The 27989-nt window shown below is 46.5% G+C and overlaps 1 protein-coding gene across 1 annotated transcript in view; it reads right to left on the bottom strand.

Moving 5' to 3' along the window:
• Nucleotides 1–21230, bottom strand: part of ACBD6 (acyl-CoA binding domain containing 6) — an 80996-nt gene extending 59766 nt beyond the window's left edge. The window contains exons 1-3 of the mRNA XM_049776579.1: nt 20838–21230; nt 16168–16232; nt 14310–14406 (exon numbers count right to left, since the gene is read on the bottom strand). Of these exons, the coding sequence (XP_049632536.1) occupies nt 14310–14406; nt 16168–16232; nt 20838–21062 (387 nt within the window). The 5' untranslated portion in view covers nt 21063–21230. The remainder of the gene's footprint in view (nt 1–14309; nt 14407–16167; nt 16233–20837) is intronic.
• Nucleotides 21231–27989: the final 6759 nt, after the last annotated feature.

Here is a 27989-nt window from a genome sequence, read left to right as displayed (position 1 = left end):
AAATAATCACACATTCTCTGTGAAGGGGAAAAATAAAAGCTCACCTGAAGTGCAGTGCACACTAGGAGCACATCTGCCCACATACAACTTGGAATGATCTTTGGCAAGCAAAGCAGATTTTTTAAAAATTATAAGCAGGGATTGGAGGGATAACACAGTGGTAGGATGTCTGCCTTGCAGGCGGCCGACCCAGGACAAACTCAGGTTTGATTCCTGGCATCCCATATGGTCCCCCAAGCCTGCCAGGAGCCATTTCTGAGCACATAGCCAGAGTAATCCCTGAGTGCCGCCAGGTGTGGCCCCAAAACAAACAGAAAATCATAAGCAGGCAATTCCACTGGAGAGAAAAAGAAGCTTTAAACCCTGAATTCTGTATCTGTGAGAAGACGTTAGAGTTTTCCAAAGATAAGCACCAAAAATAACAAAAATCATTTTTTCTACCTCTATTTGTTTTATGCTATTGGTTTTTTTTTTTTTTTTTTTTTTTTTTGTGGTTTTTGGGTCACACCCGGCAGTGCTCAGGGGTTATTCCTGGCTCCAGGCTCAGAAATTGCTCCTGGCAGGCGCGGGAGGACCATATATGGGACGCCGGGATTCGAACCGATGACCTCCTGCATGAGAGGCAAACGCCTTACCTCCATGCTATCTCTCCGGCCCCATATGCTATTGTTTTTATGCATGTTGGTGGGACTCCTAGCTCCAGTGAGGTGGTTCATGGTCAGCACCTTGGACAGGCAGGCAGATTTCTTGGTGAGTCCTAGAACTTCCAACCAATGTGTCCACAGATGTCATGGAGGTGACACTGAGATAAGAGAAAGACAAAGTCCTAGTCTTCATCCCCATCACTAAACTCCAGATAGTCAAAGAGACCCACAATAGGGGGACCTGCATTTTCCTTCAGCTTCCACAAAAGCACCTGCCTGCTCAGATGTCCAGCGGCTATGGGACCAGTTCCATGGGGTCTGGTCTCACTGCCACATTCATTCGGTCCTCTCTGATGGCAGATGAGGTGACTTTTCCCCTCCTAATACAGGCACCAAGAAACTCACCCCAAACCCTCTGTAACTGCTTCTTTCTCGTAGGTGGTTGTTACTTTCATGGTTTTGTTTGGAGTTCTAACCCCAGTGATACTCAGGACTGACTCCTGACTCTGCACTCAAGAATCACTACTGGTAGTACTCAAGGGACCCTATGGGATGCTGGGGATCAAACCCGGGTTAGCCACATGCAAGACCAATGCCTTCCCCCACTAGTCTACTGCTCTGGCCCTGACCCTGACTGGTTCTTGGCCTCAGGATCTTTGACCTCCATTCTCCCTGCCCCCACTTCCATCTTTGCCACAATCTAAAAGCAATGAGGCCACTGCCCAGGTACCTTTAGTCTCAGACCAGAAACAGGCTTCCCATGGCCTGTGCTGGCCTCATGCTATGGCATAGGGTTCAAAATCAACCCTGTGGAAAGTGGATTTTTTTAAAACTAGTGTATCTGTTTCCTACGTGGTCTATGAAATCTGATCCATGCAACTGACTAATTCAATAGACATAGGGGGAGAAACTGCTTTCCAACTCTGAATGAAGGAACCTGGCCTCGACTTACTTCCATCAGTTCTTTAAGAACCTAAATTCACTACTATGCCCTCAGCATATGATGCATTTCCTTTTTCTTCTCACAATACCTCGATTATTTCCACCTTGTCACTTACCCAAGCCGGCCAACCTGGAGCTAATCTCACAGCACCAAAAAACAGATTTTGTGAGAGAAGGTAAATAAAAGCCTTTGCCTCTCTACACACTACAGTCGGCAAAACAATAAAAAATAATTTATATTCGCATTACGCACTATAGTTTACAAACTCTTTTCCACATATATAATCTCGATGAATTATCATCTTCCTGTACTGCTTCCAAACACAATACTAGACTACAAATCTCCCAAAGCGAATCAGGCCCAATACAATAAATAAGAAAGTAACAATGGAGGCCCCAGAAGTATCAAGAAATGAACCAGCGGGGCCGGGCGGTGGCGCTAAAGGTAAGGTGCGCCTGCCTTGCTTGCGGTAGCCTTGGACGGACCGCGGTTCGATCCCCCGGCGTCCCATATGGTCCCCCAAGCCAGGAGCAACTTCTGAGCGCATAGCCAGGAGTAACCCCTGAGCGTTACCGGGTGTGGCCCAAAAACCAAAAAAAAAAAAAAAAAAAAAAAAAAAAGAAATGAACCAGCTATTTCCTTCTTCCCTTACTGCCAAACAACCCCCACAATAGCAAGGTGGGTTCATCCTCCCAATTTCAGCTTCTAAAAAAAAAAATAACACACCAGTGTCCTTACATTGTATTTCAATCAATTGCCTAAGCTGAGACTTCAAAGCCATAAATAAAGTTGCCCAATCATAAATTTCCCCAAAGACATAAAATCAAAGATACCGAGCACTACAAATTAAATGCAACACACACACACACACACACACACACACACTCTTACGCGCGCGCGTGCGGCAAAAAATTTATTCCATGAAATTCTAGCGGGTGGGTTAACTCGTCAATTCTGAACAGACTTATTCTCCACAGCCAAGATTAAGATTATGTGTTGTACCAAAATCATCCTGGACTGGACTTTACATTTTACAGGTTCTTATAAATTATGGAGCTATGGAGGGGGGGAGTCAATCACCTTTCAGATGTTTGGCTGCAAAAGTACTACTTAGAATAGCAATGATATGAGTTATTTAAATACAGGGAGCTGTATGAGACGAGAGCCCCGTGAAACAGCACACACTTAGGCTGGAATATATATTACAGCATGGCAGAAGCATGGATCTCTGAAAAATAAAACCCACCCTCAATTCTTTATTCATGCCGCTGATGTGGTCCTCCAGTAAACAGATTTTAGACAAACAATGAAAGGTTGAAGGGGCAGTTTTAGCGATTTTCATACCAACCAAAGCTCCATCAGCATCTTCTATGTGGCTCTAAGAGGGAAGTTAGCTTCTGCTTAATATATATTTGTTTGGGGGAGCTACACCCAGCACCCACAGGGCTTACTCTTGGCTCTATGTGCAGGGAAATCCTGGTGGGTTCAGGGGACCATCAGGGGAGGGGAAGGGATCAAACTAAGGTCTGCTACATGTAAGGCAAGAAAAGCACCCTACTTGAAATATTATCTTTGCAGCCCCTCTAGAAAAATATTAATTACTTTTGTTGGTGGTGGTGGTGGTGGTTTTTGGGTCATACCGGTGACGCTCAGGGGTTACTCCTGGCTATGAGCTCAGAAATTGCCCCTGGCTTGGGGGACCATATGGGATGCTGGAGGATCAAACTGTGGTCTGTCCTAGGTCAGCCGTGTGCAAGGCAAATGCCCTACTGCTGCGCCACTACTCTAGTCCCCCAAAATATTTATTTTTAAAGAATAGAATATGTACGGTTAAGTTAAATGAACTTGGAAAGCACATGATTCAAATGGCATTAATCTGGGGACCTAATTTAAACAGAGATCTACAGCTGAAAAACTGTTGTCCTCCAGCCAGACAGATGACCCAGCAGACAATGTCCATGCCAGGGCCCAGGTCCAACTCTTGGGAACTGCATACAGCCCTCTCAGCACTCTCTAAGCACCCCCTAAATGTTACCAGGAAGTGTTCCCAGCCCCCCACCCAGGAAAAATAGTTCCTGAGAATTGCTATATTTCTCTTTGCAGTAGAAACTTTTTGTCTTTGGGCCAAACCCGGCAACACTCAGAGGCTACTCCTGGCTCTGCACTCAGAAATCACTTCTGGCAGGCTCAGGGGACCACATGGGATGCCGGGAATTGAACCCAGATAAACTGTGTGCAAGACAAATGCCCTCCCAGCTATGCTATTGCTCCAGTCCCTGCAATGGAAACATTTCCTTATTCCTAAAGAATAATAGCTAGAAGTCGGGTCAAAGTCCTGAAAGGAAGAGATAGCTGATGTTCTGTTCTTCACCAGCAGGTCTAAAGGTGTATAAATTGACCAGAGTGTTGCTGGGAGCCCAGAAAGAACTCAACAGACACAAGTGTGGTGGCTCAGCATGATATGAAAGATGGATGGGCGCCACCTGGAAGATTTATACCCAGGCTCCTTCCACGTACAATGCGCATTTGTGCACACAGGAAGGCGGTCTCCTGCTCATAAGCAGAGCCCCACATTTCAGAGGGATTATTTCCAAGGCAGTAAAATCTGCAGAGCTGCTGCAGAATGAAAGCTGGGAGTTAGGGAGACGGGAGTAGGGGAGGCTCTAGAGCGTCTGTTATTTACGCATCCTCCGCTGGGGGGTCACCTGCACACCAAATATATGAACCCTTTCCACCACTTCATCACTCTAAGTTGACAGGCACCATTAAGTGACAGTTGGCAGCAAAGCCAAGACGGTGAAGGAAGGAAACAAAGACAGAGCCTCACCAGGCCGCAGTTCTTGATGTGTTTCCCACACTCTGTCAGGCCCAAGGTCTGTGAGGACAAGGCCACAACTTAGTGACATGTCCTTGGAAGACACCACAAACACAAAATACACAATACATCTGATCTTATAGTTTAGCTCTGTCTTCTGTTTATAGGGGGAGAAGGGGAACATGAGTGCCAGGGATCAAACTCAAGGCCTCATGCTTCAAAGACATATTCTGGGCTAGAGAGATAGCACAGTGGGTAATGTGCTTGTCTTGTATGTAGTTGACCAGAATTTGAACCCCAGGTGGTTTCCTGAGCTATGCCAGGAGTGATTCCTTAGCACAGAGCCAGGAGTAAACAGTGAGCACCATCAGGTGTGGCCCAAATAAACCACCCAAAAAAGACATTCTGCCACTTGATCTACCCAGCCCTAAATTCAGTTGTATCTGTGTATGTGTGTTTTTTAAAGCCACACACATGGAACCAGAGCCATAACACAGTGGATAGGGTAGGTCATTTGCCTTCCACACAGCTGACCCTGGTTTGATCCCTGGCATCCCATAGGGTCCCCCAAGCCTATCTGGATAAACTTCTGCTGAGCATCGCCAGGTGTGGCCCAATTAAAAAAAAAATGCCACACAGTCCCATGGCAGAATAACAGAATTATGTAATTTTAAGATTTTTATCTACACCATCAAAAATGTAAGGTTTAGGGGCCAGAGATAGCATGGAGGTAAGGCGTTTGCCTTGCATACAGAAGGACGATGGTTTGAATCCCAGCATCCCATATGGTCCCCTGAGCCTACCAGGAGTGATTTCTGAGCATAGAGCCAGGAGTAACCCCTGAGCGCTGCTGCGTATGACCCAAAATCCAAAACCAAAACAAAACAAAACAAAATGTAAGGTTTACAAAAAGAAACAACTACGTAATCTGGGATCAAACTATCAGAGAAAACTGCAGGCCAAACTGCATCAATTCTTTAAAAACTTCAGAAGATGGGGCCGTGAAGGTGGCGCTAGAGGTAAGCAAGCAGAGGAACCACGTTTCGATCCCCCGGTGTCCCATATGGTCCCCCCAAGCCAGGGGCGATTTCTGAGCGCATAGCCAGGAGTAACCCCTGAGCGTCAAACGGGTGTGGGCCAAAAAAACAAACAAACAAAAAAAACTTCAGAAGATGACATACAATTAATCATTATTATTATAAGATTTCAGAAAGATTACAACATTAGTTTATACTAAATAATGGAGCCAGAAGAGATTCAATAAATCTAAGCTAAACTACATCTCAAAGGACAAATTAACAGTCATCCTTAATTTCATGACACAAAATAGATCTGAACAGGAAACAGAGACTAGACACTTGGAGGCAAAGAAATCTAGCGCTGAACTAAAATTTAATACCTGGCATCACACAGGGTCCCCAAGAATTGCCAGGAATAATTTCTGAGTGCAGAGCCAGGAGGAACCCGAGTGTGGCTAGGTGTGGCCCAAAAACAAACAAAAAGAATGGGAGTCTAAACTAACCCCTCAGAACAAAACATACCCAGAAAGGCCACGTGGACTATAAAAATTAAGATGTAGAAAGGACAAGAAGGGCAGGAATGCTTAAACTGTGATCAAAAGAATTTAGCCAGCCAATTACACAAACATTAGAAATTTTAGGGGGCCGGAGAGATAGCATGAAGGTAAGGCGTTTTTGCCTTGCATGCAGGATGATGGTCCGAATTCCGGCATCCCATATGGACCCCTGAGCCTGCCGGGAGCAATTTCTGAGCATAGAGTCAGGAGTAACCCCTGAGCGCTGCCAGATATGACCAAAAACCAAAAAAAAAAAAAAAAAAAGAAGAAGAAGAAGAAGAAGAAGAAGAAGAAAAAAGAAAAAAAAAAGAAAATTTAAACATAACTTAAACATTATTTTAAACGTTATCTCTTTATATAAAACGTTTACACTTGATGCAAAAAATTGGGGCAGATGAAGTGGAAAAGCTACCTCAAACGCATCATCCATCAAGGTATCTGAAACAAAATCTTTTTATTGTTTTTTGTTTGTTTGTTTGTTTTTTGGGTCACACCCAGCAGCGCTCAGGGGTTACACCTAGCTCTATGCTCAGAAATCGCTCCTGGCAGGCTTTGGGGACCATATGGGATGCCAGGATTTGAACCACCGTTCTTCTGCATACAAGGCAAACGCCCTAACTCCACGCCATCTCTCTGGCCCCGAAACAAAATCTTAATGTCCCAAAAGGCAATGTCTTTTTAATTATAATTATTTTTGTTTTGTTTTATTGGTCACACCAGCAATACTCAGGGCTTACTCCTGACTGCAGCCAGGTATCACTCCTGGTGAGCTCAGGAGACCATTTGGGACACCAGGGATCAAACCCGGGTCAGCCTCGTGCAAAGCAAATGCCTTCTCTGCTGTGCTATCGCTCTGGCCCTAAGAGTTTTAAAATGGAGATACATACAGTTGCTCAGGCATTTCTTTTCAGTAAGTAAGTAATAAAGGTAAAATGGTTTGGGGTAAAGAACCACAACTTTCCATCTTTTAGGTTTTAATACATTGATCTATTTTCTCAGTCACAGAATTAAACTCCCTTTTCTATCTTTATTGATACTGAACACTGACAGTTCAGCACAGTGTGAAGATTTACACGCACGCACATGCACATGGGCGAACACACTTTCCAAAAACAAATTTACAAAGCTAAAGTTATGGCATTCTCAGATTAAAATATTTTTTATAGTCTCATACCTCTATCAAAAACTAAAAAATCTAAAAAAAAAAGGGGGGGCCAGAGAGATAGCATGGAGGTAGGGCATTTGCCTTGCATGCAGAAGAACGGTGGTTCGAATCCTGGCATCCCATATGGTCCTCGAGCCTGCTGGAAGCGATTTCTGAGCATAGAGCCAGGAGTAACCCCTGAGCGCAGCCGGATGTGGCCCAAAAAAACAAAACAAAAACGAAAATCTAAAAATCAAGGAAACAAACAAAAAAATAACATAAAAATCTGGGGCCAGTGAGATAGCACGGAGGTAAGGTGTTTGCCTTCCATGCAGAAGGACAGTGGTTCAAATCCCAGCAACCCATATGGTTCCCCCCCACCCCAGCCTGCCAGGGGCGATTTCTGAGCATAGAGCCAGGAGTAACTCCTGAGCGCTGCCGGGTGTGACCAAAAACAAAAACAAAATCTATCTTGGGAAGTGCTTATGTATCTGTGTGTGTGCATATACATGTAGCTTCCATTTTACAAAATAAGGTTAATATTCTAAAAGTTTTATCCCCATGTTATGACTTCTCAATGTAAATCTAAATACACAAGTTAATACTTCTCAGTACTGTTAAATTAAAACCCAGCTTGTGAATTCTTATCGCAAATGCTGGAAACTTTGGTTTCTGAATAAAGAATAAACTGAAAGATCACTTTTCTACATTTGTTGTTTTGTTTTGTGGTCACACCTGGCGGTGCTTTGGGTTTATTCCTGGCTCTGCACTCAGATTTCACTACTGGCCATGCTTGGGAACCAAGACAGCGCAAAAATTTTCAATAGTGTTTCACTGCCCTCTAGTGTCCGCTACATGAAAAGGAATTCAATTTATTTACGTAACACAATCCAGCCAAGAAAATTTGGGTTTTCCTGAATAATCTCTGAGGCAAATAGAAATCTATAGCAGGAAAACCATTTTCCAAATATTCTCTCACCTCTGAAAGTCCCAACTACCCATCCGAAACATAATTCTTAGTGAAATATGATCATAATTTTTATCACGTTGGCATTAAGAACAGAGAGGCTGAGAGATAGGACAGCAGACAGGGCTCTTGCCTTGCATGTGATTTACCAAGAGTCAATTCCAGGCAACCCATAGGGTCCTCTGAGCACTACCACGAGTGATCTCTGAGTGCAGATCCAGGAGTCGGCCCTGAGCAATGCCAGAATGACCCCAAAACAAAATAGACCCCCCCCCCCCCAAATAACCAGTATTCAGGAACCAGAGAAATGGTACAGTGGGGAGGGCATTTGCCTTGCATACAGCTGACCTAGGTTTGATCCTCGATATCCTATATGGTCCCTGAGCCTGCCAGGAACAATTTCTGAGTTTAGAGCCAAGAGTAATCCTTGAGCACTGCCAGTTGTGACCCAAAAACCTAAAACCAATGAAAACAGTATTTAATCCAATTAATCTTAAGTAATAAGTCCAGACCAAAATATGTAGAGCAGGGAAACCACCCATATATAAAGGAATAAAGAGAGGAAGTTCAGAATTTGATGCACACAGTCTTAACCCAATTTCCTCTGAACCTGATTCTATTATAATTGGGGAAGTGATGGGCTTGGAATCTGCGCAGAAGTGGAAGATGCATGCACACAAACACACACACACACACACACACATGTAGGCCAGCACATTTCGCTACACTCCTGCATCTGCATTTACATTGCATCAAACACAACATAAGGGGCCAGGCTCTGTTGTAGTCACCACCCACAGGAAATTAGCGCCGGTGAATCACATATAAATCCAGGGGAAGTTTTTTTTTTTTTTTTCACCCTCCCTCCTAAATCCAGGGGAAGTTTTAAGCTCCCTGAGAGGGATCCTAGGATGCCCTGAAGAGGGGGCTCCACCTTGGGGACACACAGCAGATGGCCCATGAAGACAAGCTGCAGAGATAGAGAAACAGGAGTGTGGAAAGCAGAAGATGCTTATGGAACCTGCTAGGAAAGGCAACATGGCCAGGGTGGCATCTTGGAGAGCTCTTTTAGAATGTGGATCTGTTTTAATTTCATTAGAATTCAAGGTTCTTTTTTTTTTGGTTGGGGGGGGGTGCACCTGGCAGCACTAATGTGTTACTCCTGGCCCTACACTCAGAAATTGCTCCTGGCAGGCTCAGGGGACCTTATAGGATACCAGGGGTCAAACTGGGTTGGCTGCATGCAAGGTAAATGCTCTTCTCCCTACTGTACTATCACCCTGGCCCCAGGACTCAACATTCTTGACCCTGACACTGAACTTTCTGCTTCCAAGAAGCCTAGAAATTCTGGGAATAAACTTATTTCTAAAGATCGATGCCCCCTCTAGTGGCTTGTAGAGGTACTACTAGGTATGAGGAGAAACAGCAAAGAAGGTGCAAAGAAAGAGCAGGCATCGGGGGCTGTACATGCAGAACTACTATGTTTGATTCCTTGGCACAACCTGGTCCCCGAGTCCCACTCGGGGTAATCCCTGAGCACAGAGCGATCTAGGAGAAGCCCCCAAACAAATCTAAACCTAGGCCCAGAGAACCTTCCTCAACCATCAAGTTTAAGACAGACCCTTTTCCACCCCTACCCCTCTCTGCTTTTCCTCCACCATGGAATCACCCCAGGAAGGGTCCAATTTGGCTATTTTCTTCCTGCCACCTCCAGATTAGATGCATCCCAGAATGCAAATGTCTGTATGCTCTCAATTCACAGCTCTGGTGCTAGGACTGGTGGTACCCAGTGAGCATAGAACCCCTGGGCAGAGGACTCAGAGGCAGAGGTGAGGAACTACCCTTAGGAGGAGTTTAAAAAAAGAGAGAGGATGTTAGGGGACAGGATGCACTGAGGCATTGCTCAAATTCTAATTTGAGTGAGTTCTAGTGAGCTCTAGAGGCCCAGGAGCCCCAGAGAAGAGTGTAGAATGAAGTTGTCCAGGCACTTGGGGAATAATAAGAGCTGACCCAGGCCACATATTCTGGCCAAGACAAGAAAACTCAGTGGAAGTGATGTCCAGCACATGGATTCTAGGTGCTTCCACTCTAACATGCTTGAAAGTTGAGATCACTGTAGGTTTACTGATTTAGTTTGGAGGCACTATGATTCACTATTCTATTCCTAAAAGGGTTTTACGCGCTCCATAGGAATGCCCACTCTCCTCCACCAGATCTCAGGGTCCCCTCCCTCCCTTCCTGCCCTTGCTCAGCTGAATTCTTAGGTGCTGCCATCTCTTGCCTCAATCCCAGGAAGGAGAGAGAAGCCTCAATCCCAGGAAGGAGAGAGAAGTGAGGTGAAGGTAGTGATTGCACAGCACAAATAAAGCAGATCAAATGGATTCAGTACCATTGGTGCACATAGGTGAGAAAGGAGAAGTCTTGGGGTCTGAGACCTGGGGAAGGGCCAGGGAGTGGACACTGAGTCCTGGGTCCTCCTCATCTTGGCAAGGATACAGCAAACTCCACTTCTTCCACCCCAGAAGCCTCTGCTTAACCCTCATTCCAGATCTCGGCTTCCAACCCCTCCCCATCGCCAGTGACTGCCAGCAAGGGAACCTGCTGATTGGAAATCAAGAAAGGGCTCTCACAGGGAAGAAGTGGCCCCTGGGGCCAGAGTGGACAGACAATACCAGGATTTCCTTCCTAAAATGGGTGCAGCTGCCATTGGGGGGGACCTCCGGAATGATGATGGGTGGGGGAAGGTGGCAGTGGTTTTGGGAGCCATTCATGAGTTTAATTTAAAAAAGACATTTCCAGGGCCCAGAGAGATAGCACAGTGGTGTTTGCCTTGCAAGCAGCTGATCCAGGACCAAAGGTGGTTGGTTCGAATCCCGGTGTCCCATATGGTCCCCCGTGCCTGCCAGGAGCTATTTCTGAGCAGACAGCCAGGAGTAACTTCTGAGCAACGCCGGGTGTGGCCCAAAAACCAAAAAAAAAGAAAAAAAAGACATTTCCAGGAAAATGCTGTATTACTTTATATTTTTTGTTTGTTTGTTTTGGGGTCATACCCAGTGATGCTCAGGGGTTACTCCTGGCTATGCGCTCAGAAATCGCTCCTGGCTTAGGGGACCATATGGGACACTGGGGGATCAAACTGTGGTCTGTCCTAGGTAAGTGCATGAGGCAAATGCCCTACTGCTTGCACCACCGCTCCAGCCCCAGCTATATTATTTTCTTTTTCTTTGTCCTGGAAAGGGTTCGAGAGACCCAGTGTATTTGGGGAGCTCCAGATTCCACTTGACAAATAGAAGAGAAACTCACAATAGGCCTAGAGCCATAGCACACCAGGGAGAGTACTGACCTTGCATGTGGCTGACCCAGGTTTGATCCTAGGCATTCCACAGGGTTCCCATACACCACCGGGAGTGATTCCTGAATGCAGAGCCTAATGTCAGCCCTCAGCATCACCGAGTGTGCACCCCCCACCCCAAAAAAGGAGAAACTCACAGAACATGTGGGTATTCGGGGTATTTGCCAGAATACTAAATTGCAGGGCCTGTACACCCTCAGGCAGATGCCAGAGTTCAACCAGCCTCTCAGGATCATGGGCACAGGCACCTGGTCAAGAAGGAGCCAATATCGTCCTGAATCCTAACAAGACACTGAATGGCTTCCACCTGCTACATAAATCATGCCTCCCACCCTCCCCAAGCCCCCCTGTACCTCCTGGCATATGGAGGAATCTGGCTAGGTTGACCTGTACCATCCTGGTTGGATTGGGGGGGGGGCAATGACACAAGAAACTGATGCAAATCCAATCAAGTTCCTGTAGCAAATTGTGCCCTGAATAACTAACAAAGGACTCTAGGCCTCTGGCTTCAGCCCGGAGTCTTGCCTCTGACAGAATCTAAAGAACAGTCACTGCTAACTTATTAGCTTGCAAGTCAAAACCTAAGCCTTTCATAGTTCTCTACAATGAATAATAAAGGGAAAGGGGAAAACCCAGCCAAACAGGGAAATGCCAAAGAATAAATGTAAGAGAAATGATGGAGTTAGCAAGTCATTCCTAGCCACTAACTAACTCAGGGAGTGAAATCTGAATAGGAAAAAGAAAATTTACATAGACTCAAAAACATCCAAACAAATTCTCACTAATTACAGAAAGCAAGTAGGTTCTTTACTGTTGAGAAGTTTGGCAAACACCCCTGCATCAAGAGATCAAAAGGAATAAAACCAACCAACAGAGAGAAAAATAGACACATCTCTTGGTATAATGTAATGGGAAAAATCAATTTTGTCATAAAAAAGGCATATCCCAAAACTAATTATGAGTAACTCTTAAAGAGATGTAACTCGAAGGACAGTGCAATATAACTGGCTTTCATTTTTTCAAAAAGATCCTAATTTAGGGTCGGACAGATAGTGTGGAGGTAGGGCATTTGCCTTACATGCAGAAGGGCGGTGGTTTGAATCCTGGCATCCCATACGGTTCCCCGAGCCTGCCAGGAGCAATTTCTGAGCACAGAGCCAGGAGTAATCCCTGAATGCCGCCAGGTATAATCCAAACCAAAAAAACAAACAAAAAAAAAACCCCACAAAGATCGTAATTAAGAGACGATTTTGGAGTAGAGAAAACCAACCAACCAAACAAGACTCCTGTATTGGACACTAAATCTTAACTTGAGATAATGACTATGAAGAAAATTTTTGAGAGTCAATTATAAACTTGCAGATATGCTATAGATTTAATATGTGGCACTAAGGTTATAATTCCTCCATTTGGGAAAAAGGGAGTGTGCACACCAAGTGGGTGTGGGAGTGTATTAGTGGTTAAAAAAAAAAAATGGAGATGCAGGCTCGATAGATAGCATGGAGGTAAGGGGTTTGCCTTGCATGCAGAAGGATGGTGGTTCGAATCCTGGCATCCCATCTTGTCCCCTGAGCCTGTCAGGAGCGATTTCTGAGCATAGAGCCAAGAGTAACCCTTGACCGTTTCCAGGTGAGACCCAAAAACCAAAACCAAAAAAAACTAAAAATGTTCCTCAAATTGAGATGAGCTCCATAAGATAAGATGCAGCCGCACTACCACAGGTACATATCCGAGATGTGTGGCCCTGGAAGGGGTCAGTGGACAGTGAGGACAGTAGATAGCCTGTGTCTTTCCAGGAGCGAGTGGATGTCGGAGTGTTGTTCGACACAGCCATGCAGCTGCATCCATCTAGCCAGCAAACGCCTGGGTGAAACCGTGCGTAGAGTTCAGCTGGCATAAGTGCTCTACACAGATGTGGTATCCGGAAGGCACCTTCTGCCAAAAGTAGGGCTACTGGTCAAGGGAGCAGACTGGTTCTCCAGCCCTGGGAAGAGAGGGGACCCAGCCACTGGCCACGATGCTAACGGCTCTGGAGCACTGGTGTGAATTGTGGCAAGCTGGGCAGGGAGAGAGAGACACCGGCATCCCTGTGTCCATGACATCAAACATCATACAAGTCACACTCAGACACACAACTTGTGGCCTGGCAGTCCCTGGAAGAAGGTGGTTGATGGGGGGCTGTGGTTACAGGGTGAGAAAGTCCAGAAACCTATATTTCTCAAGGCAATGAAGATGAGCCAAGCCGAACTACTCAATTCTGAAACTGAGTCTTGATATCATTAAAATTATTACTCGTTTTTTTTTTTGTTTTTGTTTTTTTTGTTTTTGGGTCACACCCAGCAGCGCTCAGGGGTTACTCCTGGCTCTACACTCAGAAATTGCCCCTGGCAGGCACGGGGACCATGTGGGATGCCGGGATTTGAACCACCGTCCTTCTGCACGCAAAGCAAACGTCTTACCTCTATGCTATCTCTCTGGCCCTACTCTTGTGTTTTAAGCTCAAATATACACTCACACAAAATGGTTCTTAGTATCAATTGCTGGTCTTTCTTTAGTTTTGGGGCCATTCACAGCAGTGCTCAAGGATCACTCCTGGCAGTCTCAGGGGAACATATAAGATGCTAGAGATCAAACCTGGGGCAGCCACATACAAGGCAAGAATCTTCCCCACTGTGCTATTGAGCTCTGGCCCCACAGCTGCTGGTCTTTTGAGAACTTTTGAGCTGTTCTTTTGAGAGAACTGTTACCCCAAGCCCTGAATCTTTCCCATTAAGCACGTGTGCAAGTTGTGACTCTGGCCTGAACTGGGTGCAAGAGAGCTGGTGTGTGCTCTTGAGAGAAGTCTTTCTTCCCCCTGTGAAGCCTTACCTGAGGGTCCCAAGCTGGGTCAAGCTTCCGCACCATGGCGATGTACTCCTGCATGGCTTGGGTGGGACATGAGTCCCCCAGGGCCTTCCACGCCTCCCTGTCACACAGAAGAGAGTTGTTCTTAGAGCTGGGAATGCCTCATTCACTTGTTGCACTGAATCTCTCCTGCCATCTCCACTTCCTGACTAGGGCGCTGGTGTAGACACCCCTTCCCCATGATATTTTCCCCACACACACTAAATGTTTCTGGCCACCTCTTGGGGAGCCACCCTAACTATTGTCACAATTAAGCTAATCTGTGGTCTGAGGGACCAGAGAAGACTGGGTCCCATTCCATGAACGGCTTCTGGGTCAGACCAACACAAAGTGCCCCCCTCAAAAAAATAACATACCCCGTATGGCTCATGTGTTAGGAGTCTGGGGGTGGGAGGTAGGAGGCACATTTCCACCCTGCTCAGAGTCCCAGGCTTCAGGCAGGGCCCAGAAAAGTGAAGGGCGAGGAGAGAGGCTGGGGCGAGGCACCATCAGCTGAGCTCCTCTCAGGGTCACCTATTATCTCCCACCACAGGAGCCTTGAGTTCTAAATGTGTGACCTCCCATGTGTCCCAGGCTCTAACTGGCTCTGAGCACAGTGCTCTTGAAGTGTTTCAAAAGCCTATCTCTCTCTGAACATGTCTCTCCACAGCTGGATGGAGAAGCTGTGATGCAAACATTCCCATTCTTTTTTTTTTTTTTTTTTTTTTTTTGGGCCACACCCGTTAGATGCTCAGGGGTTACTCCTGGCTACGCGCTCAGAAATTGCCCCTGGCTTGGGGGGACCATATGGGACGCCGGGGGATCGAACCGTAGTCCTTTCCTTGGCTAGCGCTTGCAAGGCAGACACCTTACCTGTAGCGCCACCTCGCCGGCCCCCAAACATTCCCATTCTAAGACTAAGGAAGTATCTCCTTTGCTACCTAGTGATAGGCAGAGGAATTAAGACTGTGAGGGACACCAGCAGTGCCAGGAGTAAGCCCTGAGCATCACCAAGTATAGCTTTCTATCAAAACCTTTTCTTTTTTGGGGGGGGCACACCCAACTGTGCTCAGGGGTTTATTTGGTTCTGTGCTCAGCAATCACTCCTGGCAGTGTTTAGGGCATCATATGGGATGTTAGGGATTAAACCAGGGTCGTCCACATGTATAACAAGTGCCCTCCGCACTTTGATATTGTTCCAGCCCTAACAGAACTTTTCATTCCCTAAATTATAATTAAAAAAATAAACGTTTTTCTTTTTCTGGAGAAGTGATGGTTCTGGCAGTGTTCAGGAGATACTCTGGGCTCTGGACTCACTCGGCAGTGCTAAGGGGCCCATGTAGCCCTGGGGACCAAAGTCAGGTCTCCTGTGTACAAAGTCTGCACACAAAGCATCTCCCCGGCCCTGGGTGAATCTTCCTCAGAAATCAGAAGTTTACACAGTGTCTGACCTGTTCCCCTCCTACCCTGGACACTCTGGTCAGAGATGCCCATGGGGGGACAGAGGTGGATGGAAAAGCAGAGGAGATGAGGAAATAAAGTGGGCAAGGAAGGCCCCCATGCAGAGACCTTCTGGAGACCCCCAGAGGGATGCGTAGTGAGTGGTCACTGAGTGGGACGGAATCGAGACCACCTTCATGCTGGCTTCCAGCTCAGAATCCTTTAGGAGCTTTAGCTACAAGCCGATTCTGTTAATCTCCCTCCCAATTGCCTGGCAGTATAGCAGAGTCTTCAAGGGGAGAGATTAATATAAAAAATAATTCTTTAATCCGCTCATGACTTTCTAATCCCCCAACACCTAAACCATTTCCAAAGACCTCCTTGGAATCCCAGCATTTCTTACCATTTTTGCTTCCCTTCAAAATCAAAGAAGCCTGGTTTAGGACTATTACAGTTTCCAACTTTGACCTAGATGGAGGAGGAAAACAAAAATCAATTTTTATTTCTAAAAGCAATGCCAGCAAGCTTTGTTTTATTCTAATTAGTTATTTTTACTTAGTAAACTATAGGTTAGAAATTATCTGCATAGATATAGAATAGCTAACTGTGTATTTGTTGAAAAAAAGTAAATAAAAATTAAATACTAAAGCCACACAGTTTTAGCTACTTGCATCTAACAGCAAATACCACAACATATTGAGAAAACAGGTGAAAACCATTCATTCCTAACTTAGCAAATTAGACATAGACAATTTATAAACCACACACAGTCATTATTGCTTTTTATACAATAAAGAATTTTGTTTGTTTTGGGGCCACCCCTGGCAGTGCTCTGGGCTTATTCCTGGCTCTGCACTCAGAAATTACTCCTGGCAGGCTCTAGGGACCATATAAGATCCCGGGGATCTAACCCAGGTTGGCCATGTGCAAGGCAAAAGCCCTCCCTGCTGTGCTATCGTTCTAGCACCATAATAAGGAATTTTTAAACATTCAATTATCAAGCTTTATGGCTGAATTTCTCAGGCTCTGTAATATTGCTGATTCTCCTACCACTATTAGTACTTGATCTCCCCCTAAAAAGTTCATGGTTGGGGTCGAAGTGTTAGCACATCGGTAAGGCATTTGCCTTGCACCAGGTGGCCTGGGATGACCGGGTTCAATCCCCGGCATCCCATATGGTCTCCCGAACCTGCCAGGAGTGATTTCTGAGTGCAAAGCCAGGAGTAAACCTCTGAGCACCGCCAAGTGTGGCCCAAATACCAAAAACTGTGACTGAAACCCAACTACAATCATGTATGTAATCATGGTGCTTAAATAAAGAAAAAAAATGAAAGGGAAAGAAAAAAAAAAAGAAGGGACCGGAGAGATAGCATGGAGGTAGGGCATTTGCTTTGCATGCAGAAGGACAGTGGTTCAAATCTTGGCATCCCATATGGTCCCCCGAGCCTGCCAGGAGTGATTTCTGAGTGTGGAGCCAGGAGGAACCCCCTGAGCGCTGCCGGGTGTGACCCCCCCAAAAAAAATTTATTAAAGTTCAAAAATAAAATAAAAACCAAATACCAAAAAAAATTTCAGGGTTGAGTGAATAGATGCCCAATCAAGGAAATAACCAAAATAAATTTCGATGCTTAGTCATGCAAAACAAAATGCAACGAGGGGCCGAAAAGATAGCACAGTAGTAGGGCATTTGCCTTGCATGCGGTCAACCCAGGACAGACCCAGGTTTGATCTCCTGCCTGTTGTTATAAAAGGGGCAGAACTTTCATAAAGAAGTGTGGAAATTAAAGGCATATTAACAAAGCTCTCTCACGGGGGCCAGAGCGATAGTACTTAGCAGGTAGGGCATTTGCCTTGCATGTGGCCAACCAGGGTTCAATCCTCAGCATCCCATATGGTCCCTCAAGCCTACCAGGAGTGAGATGTAAAAACCCATTGGATAGTTGCTTTTGTATCTGACTTGGCCTTTCCCCACTTAGGATTTGGGAGTTGGTTTGAGAAAGGAAAGGAGTCTGGCTTGGGGCTCCAGAGTGAGAGTACATGGCAGAGAGACCAGGAAGTAAAAGCAGGCTAACTCCAATGAATCTTTTGACTGGCTTGGTATTATTTCTCAGCCGCTACCCTGCTTCATCAGACCTGTCCGCTGGGGTTAGAAACACGGTGCCTCAATGGTAAGGCATTTGCCTTGCACACAGCCAATCCAAGATAGATGGTGGTTCGAATCCCAGCATCCCATATGGTCTCCTGTACCTGCCAGGAACGATTTCTGAACACAGAGCAAGGAGTAACCCCTGAGCGCTGTCAGGTGTGACCCAAAAGCCTATAAAAAAAGAAGAGAAAAGAAGAGAAGAGAAGAAAAAAAGAAAAAAGAAAAGAAACAGTGTCTGGAGCTGTCTCTCCATCTCACGGATATTTTTATTTTACACACTTCAGCTAAGTTGTTATCACCTTCACATCCACACCTCATTCTGCCCATAGAAGGGTGTGAGTCTGAATATAAAAACGAACTTTATGGGACATTTTAGTCTGCTACATAAGAGCTATATGGGACTCTCAACTTTATTAGAGCAAAGACAGGTGTTTTAACACACTGCAGAAGTCCATTAAAAATAATATTTAGGGGCTGGAGCGGTGGTGCAAGCGGTAGGGCATTTGCCTTGCATGCACTAACCTAGGATGGACCGTGGTTCAATCCCCCGGTGTCCTATATGGTCCCCCAAGCCAGGAGCGATTTCTGAGCACATAGCCAGGAGTAACCCCTGAGCGTCACCGGGTGTGGCCCCCAAAAAAAATTAGGGGCGAAAGAGATAGCACAGCAGTAAGGCATTTGCCTAGCACAGGGCCGACCTGGAACAGACCCGGGTTTGGTCCCTTGCATTCCATATGGTCTCCAGAGCCTGCCAGGAGCAATTTCCGAGCACAGAGCCAGGGGTAACCTCTAAGAGACATTGGATGTGGCCCCTCCAAAAAAATTTAGGGGCAGGAACAATAGCACAGCAGGTAGGGCATTTGCTTTGAACACAGCTGACCTGGGTTTGATCCCTAGAATCTGTTATGATCCCCAAAGTGATCCCTGAGTACAGGAGCCAGGAGTCAGCACAACCAGGTGTGGCCCCTGGCCCCACCTCCTCAAAAAGTCAATTCAGAGGGCAATTTGCACTGAGCGCTATGGTTTACATGGGCGTTCTTACCTGGGGCCATACAGTTCTCATGGGCCCATCGGATATTCTAAAGGAGACCACAGGTGAAAATCATATACATGGGGGTGTGGAGGACACACACAATCTAGTCTAAAGACCAATCTGTAGGATATGGGAGCTAGAAACAGGTTTGGGAGCGGACACAGGTGAAATGGTTGAAAAACATGACAAGCTCCTCACTCGTATCCCCAAAACTCATACTCACCCAGCTCCAATGAAAGTCCATCTACCCTTTAGGAAATTCATTTTGAGAACAAGAGAGTCCCTGAACTCTTTCTACAATAGGAAAATACATTGTATAGAGAACAAAAAAGAAGTTAGAACAAGGGAATGATATGCTAATGGGCTAGACAGACAGTGCAGGGATTAAGGTGTTTGCCTTGGCACGCAGTTCAAATCCTGGCACTACATAATGGGTCCCCAAGAGCACTGTCAGGAGTGATCCCCTGGCACAGGATGGGAAAGAAAAAGAAACAAGAAAAGAAAAACAAGGGAAGGAAAAGGAAAGAAAAGAAATTACTCAGAATCTCCTATCCTCGGGGTCCATAGCTAGAGTTAAAGCCTGTCAGTGATAGGCTCCAAACACCCTCCTCCTAAATACCCCAAGTCAACTGCTTAGAATTGACCCCAACGCTTTGGCATATAAAAGATGCTCCCCAGTTGCTGGCTGAGAAAAAGCTCTTTCTCAAATACCTAAAATCCTACGTTACTTGCTCTGTCCTGCATTACTCTCACTGCTAGGACCAACTTTTCTGGAAGACCCAAGGCAGAATTATCTGCTCTCTTCCTGTTGACCTTCCCTTTTATTTATTTATTTTGGGGGGGGGGTGAAGGGTTGGGATAAAAGAAGGGCATTATTTCACCCTGAGTTCACACTCCCATTTTCAGAGTTGTATCGAAGAGAGAGATACGTTTATTCCATCAGAACTTAAGTCTAGGGGCCGGGCAATAGCACAGAAGTAGAGGGTTTGCCTTGCACATAGATGACCCAGCACGAATCTATGTTCAATTCCCAGCATCCCAAATGGTCCCTCGAACCTGCCAGGAGTGATTTTTGAGCGCAGCCGGGAGTGCGGCCCAAAACAAAAAACCCTTGAACTTAAGCCTAGCAGGGGTCTCAAACTCGCGGCCCACGGGCCGTTTGCGGCCCTCCGTACAACATTTTGTGGCCCTGCCCTAGAGGAATCTTTTATTGTTTTGTTTTGTTTTAGTTGTTTGGGTCACACACCCCCAATGTTCAAGGCTTACTACTGACTTTGCACTCAAGGATCACCCCGACTTTGCCTCCTACGGCCCGCAGGTAAATTGAGTTTGAGACTCCTGGAGGGTTTAAAAAAAATTTAAAATCACCTTGTCCAAATATGCTAGTAAACGAATAAAAGCTGGGGAGTCTGGCTCCGAAGGGGAGCACCCTCTTTGCACATGGAGAAAGCAATGCAGAGGGGTTTGAGGTCGGTCCCGGGGTGCACTAAGCAGGCGTGGACCCGCCCCCCCCCCCAAGCCAAATAACAGCCATAAAGAACACAAATACTAATGCAGATGCCATTCGGGGCCACAACTAGTTTTCTTCACATCACCGGTTGCATGGAAGGGTGGGGAGGCCTTTGGAGATGCTGTAATCCCATTCAGCTTCTGGAACAAGACCCCTAGGAATCTAAGTGCTTACAAGGGGCACCCCGAGTTAGGAAAGTTGTCAGCACCCCTCTGAGCTCTGAAGGGGGCCTCTCCCTGAGCAAAAAGCCCCCCCCCCGGCATCCCAACCCGTACCCATCGCCAGCAATTAATTGCACCCGACTGTTATCCACAGACCCTGCAACAACCAACCTCTGCAATTTGGGGCCAAACTAAGGCCCGCACCTCCACCCCCGCACCTCACCTGCTTGTACCTGGCGTACAGGTACAGAAGCTGCTCCCTGCTGGCCACCTGCACCAGGCCCTGGACGTGCGCCGCGGCTTTGTCGAACAGCTCGGCTAGATTCCGGGGTGCCCTGGTTTCGGGGTGCCCCAGGAACTCCGCCTCTCCGGATTCGTCCCCCGAGCTCAGTTCCCCGCCGCTGTCACAGCCCGTGGCGGCTCCGGCGGGCAGGAACGGCGAGGCCATGGCGGTCGGGACGTCCACGCCCGGCTCGGATCCGAGAGCTGCGGGGTCTGTAGCCGAGCCCCCAAGCTCCGACTCGGGTATACCTCACTGCCTCCCTTCCTGTGCCAGAGCTGGTTGCGGCCGATCCCGGCTCCCTGGGCTTGTCTCCGGCCTCCCCGACCCCGATCTCGACCCGACGTCCAACAACCAGTCCGACCACCCGGAGGTCTCCCCAAACGGAGCCCCGAAGCATCCGTAGAGGGGGCGGAGCGTCGGGCTAGGGGCGGGGCTTTGGACACGAAAGATGATAGGCCAGCGAGAATTTGGGAGCGAATGCTGATAGGACCTCGAAGCCAAGAGGGCGGGATGACGCCCAAATGAGGAAGCTCTGCGTAAAGGGGCGGGGCCTTGAGGGCGGTGCGCGAACGCTGATAGGACCTCGAGGGTCCGGGGCGGGGCGTCGCGGGCGCGAACTCTGATAGGACATCGAGGGCGTGTGGGCGGGAGGCGCGTAAACGCTGATTGGACGCCGAGGCGTGAGGGGCGGAGCAAGGCGGGGTCAAGGCATGGAGAGCAATGGAGAGCGTAGAAGACGGGCACGCGCTCGGGGCAGAGCGTGCCGAGCATCTTCTTAGCGTTAATCTGTCGAGGGGGTGGGGCGGCTCGCGGGGTTGCCATATATGGAGCGGCTTCCGGAGTGAAGCGACTCTGCTCCTGGGAGAAACTGCCTTCTTCAACCGTTGGGTTAGGTCTGGTTGACCCGGAAACTGTTTATCAGGTCCAAGGGTAAAGGGGTCGTGGGAAACTCAGAGCAGAGGAAAAAGGTTCCGCTTGCGCTCGCCTCCCCAAGGAGTGTCCCAATACAGGCCTCACTTCCCTGCAAGTACACCTGTTGCCTGGATGAGAACTGGAGGCTCGATGGGGGCTGGAAGTTCTCTGTTTCCCCAGCTTAGCTCACTCACCTGTCCCCCTTGCTTAGCTGACTCTCATCTGTTCCCCCTTGCTCTAGCTGTTGCACTGTTCTTGGCCAACTCTAGTCCCAAATTCACCAAAGTTAACCAGAGTGTCACAAGATCATGTCCTGAGATTTGTTCACCAATTCTAGGTTCTTGAGGGACCTGGAACCTTGTGATGGTCAAAGCACGTTTTTTACTCTGGCTCATGATTTAGGGGATTTGGCTTTGAACAGAAGGCAAGCCATCACATCTTTGCTATTGGGGCTAGGGATGATTATTTCCGCTTTATTCCTAAAATATCAGCCCACGCGAGGCTGCAAGGCGCAGTCTGGCAGCAAGGAGAAAACCTAAGTTGTTCTGATCAGAGGTTAGGCTGTGGGTCAGACCATCGTAGACCATAAGGTTGCTGGAAGAAGCCGCATCTGCTTGTACAATTCCTATTAGAAATGGGAATTGAATGGCACCGGTTTAGACAGCTTTGAAAATGATGTTTGCTTTTTTCTCCCTTTTCTTTTCAACAAGTGATGAACCAAGTATATTTAATGGATTATATTGAGAATAATAATAAGTTAATTGAAATGCCTGTTTCAATCACCCACCATATTCGATTGTATTATGTTGGAACGATACTTGTATTCCTGGAATAAACCCTGTTTTATCCGTCTCTAGGTTCTGTTTGCTATTATTTTCTGCAGTCTACAGCCCAATTTAAAGATACTATTGAGGGGCGGAGCAATAGCACAGCGGTAAGGCGTTTGCTGGTTCGATTCGCAGCATCTCATATGGTCCCCCGGGCCTGCCAGGAGCGGTTTCTGAGCAGAGAGCCAGAAATTGAGCACCACCGGGTGTGACCCAAAAACAAAAAGATTATATTGAGTGGTAGTTTTCCTCCCCTCCCCAGATGGTTTAATTTGTTGGTTTGGTTGGTTTCTGGGGGCACACCCAGAAACGAAAACACTTGGCTCTCAGGCTTTACTCTTGGCCTGCTGGGAGACAATATGGAATGCCAGGAAGGAACCTAGCTCAGCCTTGTACAAGGCAAACACCCTCCTGGATGACGCTGGTCCCTCCAAATTTTATGAATTTATTTAAATATAACATTGTTAAATGTCTTTATTTTTCTCTTAGTTTTCTTTTTTTTTTTTAATCTATCCTTTCTCAATTTTGCCATAGGATACTAACAGCCTTGTAAAATTCACTAAAAAGTTTCTTTCTGTAGTCTTCCTGTGGTCCTTTCTGTGGCCTGCAAAGTTTTCAGATAATGGGAAGTAGAGTAAAGCCTAATTCTCTGAAGCTAAAAGTGATCCAGGGCCATCTGGATTTGGGGAAATGTTCAGCCCCAACTGCACAAAATGTTCAGCAATTCTCTTGGGTAAGGAGGAAGAGTCCACCGAGGCACGTGCCATTAATGGAGTCTGAAGCAAACAGCACCAGAATTCAGGACGACCCAGAAAACTCTGTAATGTGTTTAAACAATGGAAAGCTGGACAGCTACAGGCATGGCCATGGGGCAGGTGCCTGGACCTTGTAAACAATATGTTGATCCAGCATCCCTGAGGACCCAGAGTCCCAAGTCCTTCCTCATGGTCCCAGCACTTGAAACTGGTCAGTCTTTAAAGACTGACCAGTTTCAAGTGCTGGGGGCCATGGGGCCATGAGGGGCTGGGGCATTTGCTTTGCATGCTACCAATCGGCACCCTATATGGTCCCCTGAGCCTTCTAGGAATGACCCCTGAGCACTGCTGGGTGTAGACAAAAAAATTTTATTTTTGAAGACCAGGCAACTCAGACGTGCAATTAGAAGTTAGGACGCCATGTCTTCTGGTGGAATTAGATTGACATTTGGGGTCCTGGGGGAGTCACAGTCTTCAGCTGGAGCTGGGTTCCCTGCAGATCTTACCCAGATTCCTTAGGCCAGAGTTCGTACTCCCTATTATTACCATTTCAGCACATCTTAAGTTAGGATGTGGTGCCAGGGATCTCAGACAGCAGAGATGAGTCTATGGTAGAACAAGGCTCAGGCTCAGCTCACATGATACCAGGGATCATGCTCATGACCTTTTGCTTGTATGTTGGCCATCAGTCACTGAATCATTCACACACACACACACACACACACACACACACACACACACACACCTTTGAAACACCTCACTGAGCTGGGAAGATGACTCATAGCCTGGAAATCATGCATCAGTCCTTAATTAATTTCACAGCACTGCATCCCCCAGTACTAACCCTATATTTACATTAAGTCCATTTTATTTTATTTTATGTTAAGAAACCAGGTTCACATATGGAATCCTAGGATGTGCTATCGCTCAGGATCAGTCTGCACCATTTTTGTTTTGTTCTGTTTTGGAGTCACACTTGGCAGCGATCAAGGGTTACTCCTGGCTCTGCACTCAGAAATCACTCCTGGCAGGCATGGGGGACTCTATGGGATGCCGGGATTTGAACCACCATCTGTTCAAATCAGCTGCTTGCAAGGCAAATGCCCTACAGCTGTGCTATCTCTCCAGCCCCTGCACCACTTTTTACATCACAATCAATGTGTTTATTTACCTGGGAGATAATCTTCTCAGTAATCTGTGTACTTCTAAGCACATTAATATGACTCTTGTAACGAGGAGGATAAACAGGGAGAGTGAGCGATTATCTTGTCTTAGTTAAAGGAGTCTGAATACCTTCCAATGCAATAGCCAGCACAATTTCACTAAGTGCAAGAAGAAAAAAATAAATAAGGGGCCAGAGAGTTAGCATGGAGGTAAGGTGTTTGTTTGCCTTTCAAGCAGAAGGTCATTGGTTCGAATCCCGGCATCCCATATGGTCCCCTGAGCCTCCCAGGAGCGATTTCTGAGCGTGGAATCTGGAGTAACCCCTGAGTGCTGCTGGGTGTGACCCAAAAACCAAACAATAATAATAATAAATGGAGCCACAGCAGGCAAATCAGTGTTTTGGGACTAGAGGGATAGTACAATGAGGAAGATATTTGTCTTGCATGTGACTGACCTGGGTTCCATTCCCACTACCACATATGATTCCCAAATACTACCAGCAATGATCCCTGAGTACAGAGCCAGGAGTAAGTCCTGAATACAGCTAGGTGGGACTCCTCAAAAGCCAAAACAGAAAAAGAAAGAAAACAAAAGGAAAGAAAATCAATGCCTTGACTTGAGCGTTTTCGTTCCATCTGCTAAGTTTTATGAACAATTAAAAAATAAGGGGCCGGAGAGATAGCACAGCGGTAGGGCACTTGCCTTGCACGCAGTCGATCCAGAACGGATGGTGGTTCGAATCCCGGCATCCCATATGGTTCCCCCATGCCTGCCAGGAGTGATTTCTGAATGTAGAGCCAAAAGTATCTCCTGAGCACCGCCGGGTATGACCCAAAAAAACCCAATTATGATAATAATAAACACCCTCCTCAAATTCTCAGGGATAATTAGATGTAGCTTCCTGGAAATTAAAGTATTAAAGAATTAAGAACAAAATGTTTTACCAGATTACATTCCTGTTGTCTTTTTAATTATATAGTGTTCTGGTGTTGTGGATGGATGGTGAGGCCTTTCTCGGCTTGGCCGGTGCCTGCAGCCCCTTCGGCAGCAGGTCTGTAGGTGCAGCGTGATGGTGAAGAAATGATCCACAGGCAGTCAGTTGAAGTTTCAGGAGACATCCAGCTTTATTACAAGGCCCTAATTGCCATGTGTTTTTTTTTTTCACATGGCCTCTAAGCTAAGCAGCCTTCTTCCTGCTCCTCTGCATCCATCCTCTGTCTCATCTCCTTGTTGTGTTCCCTCTCCCCTTCCCGCAAGGCAACCCCTTTATTACCAACCACAGACCCTACCAGCTGTGGGAGGGTCTCACCATCCAGTTGAGATAGGCAGGAAGTCGGAGGAGGAATCCTTTTCCGCTGCATCTCTACCAGTTAAGAAACTAACTTTTTCGTTATTTTATTGATTCGGGATGGGGGTGGGAGTTCTGTAGTCAACAGTGAACCCTAGCGGCAATTAGGCACCACATGGGAGTTTCTAGGGACTCAAACCCGGGTCAGTGCGAAGCAAGTGGCCCCCCCCCTCCTTTACTGTCTGTTCAGTTCGAGAAGTTAAAACGTTTTTTCTAATCCATTGGTGTAATTTTTGGTTGAGTCACTGGACTCAGTCAAACTTTTGTTTGGAGGAGGACAAAGCAGGGAAATGCAGCATGTCTTCGTATGGGTCTTGCTGGATTCATGCCTCTTGGGGGCGCTCGTGTGATCAAAATTAAGCCTGGACGGGTTCAGGCCGAGTGGAGGTGCAATACAGATACTGACCACACGATGGCGACCTAGACCATGTTGTTTCTCCTGGCTTTGTCCTCCGGCTTTCCACTTTCAGAAGGTTGGATGCATATACCACAAGGACTGGGATTCATTTTTATTTGGTTCTGTCTTGATTTTTTGTTTGTTTGTTTATTTGTTTTGTTTTAGAGAAACACTCGACAGTGCTTTGTGCTCAGGAATGACACCTGGCGGGCTCCTGGGACCCTATGGGACTCTAGGGATCAAACCCGGGTCTGGTCGGCTGAACGCAGGGCTAACATCGTACCCCTGGATTATCGCTCCAGACCCTTTGACTTGGTTTTAAACAGCTATCAAGCCCCTTTTGGTGTGACTTTCGATGAAACGAGGCGTCGCCTTTCTCTTTGCTCTATTGCCATTCTTCAGAAATGTCTTAGCTTGAGAGTGGACTGGAAGAAATTGAAAGAGCCCTCCGGCCCCTGGGAGCATTTCACGTACCAACGCATCAAGGATGAGTGACTCATCAAAGCAATGAGTCGAAGTAAAGAGGACTCTAGCCACAGATGTCGTCATTCATCTGAAGCCTGTCCTCCCCTCCCACCACCACTGATGCATGAGCAAGAGAGTGAGAGACACCCTGTTGGTGTCTAAGCATTGTGCTCTTTGGAGGTGAACATTCTGGGTTAGTAGGAGTTGACACAAAATTTAGAATAGGTAGTGTGCAGGAATAAAAGGTCCCAAACACCAAAGGTTCAATCCCATAAATTAGTGATTTTTTTTAATTTATAAAATAAGGAGGATCTTTTTATATAAAAGCCTTTTTATATATAAAGGCTTTAGGGGCCGGAGAAATAGCATGGAGGTAAGGTGTTTGCCTTGCATGCAAAGGTCAGTGGTTCTAGTTCCGGCATTCCATATGGTCCCCCAAACCTGCCAGAAGAGATTTCTGGGCATAGAGCCAGGAGTAACCCCTGAGCACTGCCAGGTGTGGCCCAAAAGCCAAAAAAAAAAGAAGAAGAAGAAGAAGGAGAAGGAGAAGGAGAAGGAGAAGGAGAAGAAAAGAAGAAGAAGAAGAAGAAGAAGAAGAAGAAGAAGAAGAAGAAGAAGAAGAAGAAGAAGAAGAAGGAGAAGGAGAAGGAGAAGGAGAAGGAGAAGGAGAAGGAGAAGGAGAAGGAGAAGAAAAGAAGAAGAAGAAGAAGAAGAAGAAGAAGAAGAAGAAAAGAAGAAGAAGAAGAAGAAGAAGAAGAAGAAGAAGAAGAAAAGAAGAAAGTCTTTCATTAAATCATCAATAGATACACTGAATCAAAGTTGTTGATTCAGTTCCAACATTGTATTCCATAATTGTCATAGTACTCCCTTCTCTGCTCTAACTGCACCCCCCTGCTCTTTGTGGTCCTTCTGGCTTTCATCTCTATTATCTTTGGATATTATTACCATACTATCTTTTTTTAATATATTCCACAAATTAGTGTGATCATTTAATTCACGCTGAGCAACTTTGTTTATCAAAATTATACAAGCTGGAACAATAACACAGTGGGAAGAACATTTACCTTGCATGTGCCCAACCCAGGTTCAATCTCTGGCATCCCTTGTGGTCCCCAAAACACACTAGTAGTGATCTCTGAGCACCACTGGGTATGCCCCCCCCCAAGACTATGAGAGAATGGTGATAACCAAACTCCATATCCCATTTCGCCTAGCCCTAGTTTC

Source organism: Suncus etruscus, chromosome 7 (genome assembly GCF_024139225.1).
Source record: "Suncus etruscus isolate mSunEtr1 chromosome 7, mSunEtr1.pri.cur, whole genome shotgun sequence".
Lineage (NCBI taxonomy): Eukaryota > Metazoa > Chordata > Mammalia > Eulipotyphla > Soricidae > Suncus > Suncus etruscus.
Note: the sequence above shows the minus strand (reverse complement) of the source record. Positions and strands in the feature narration are given on the sequence as shown.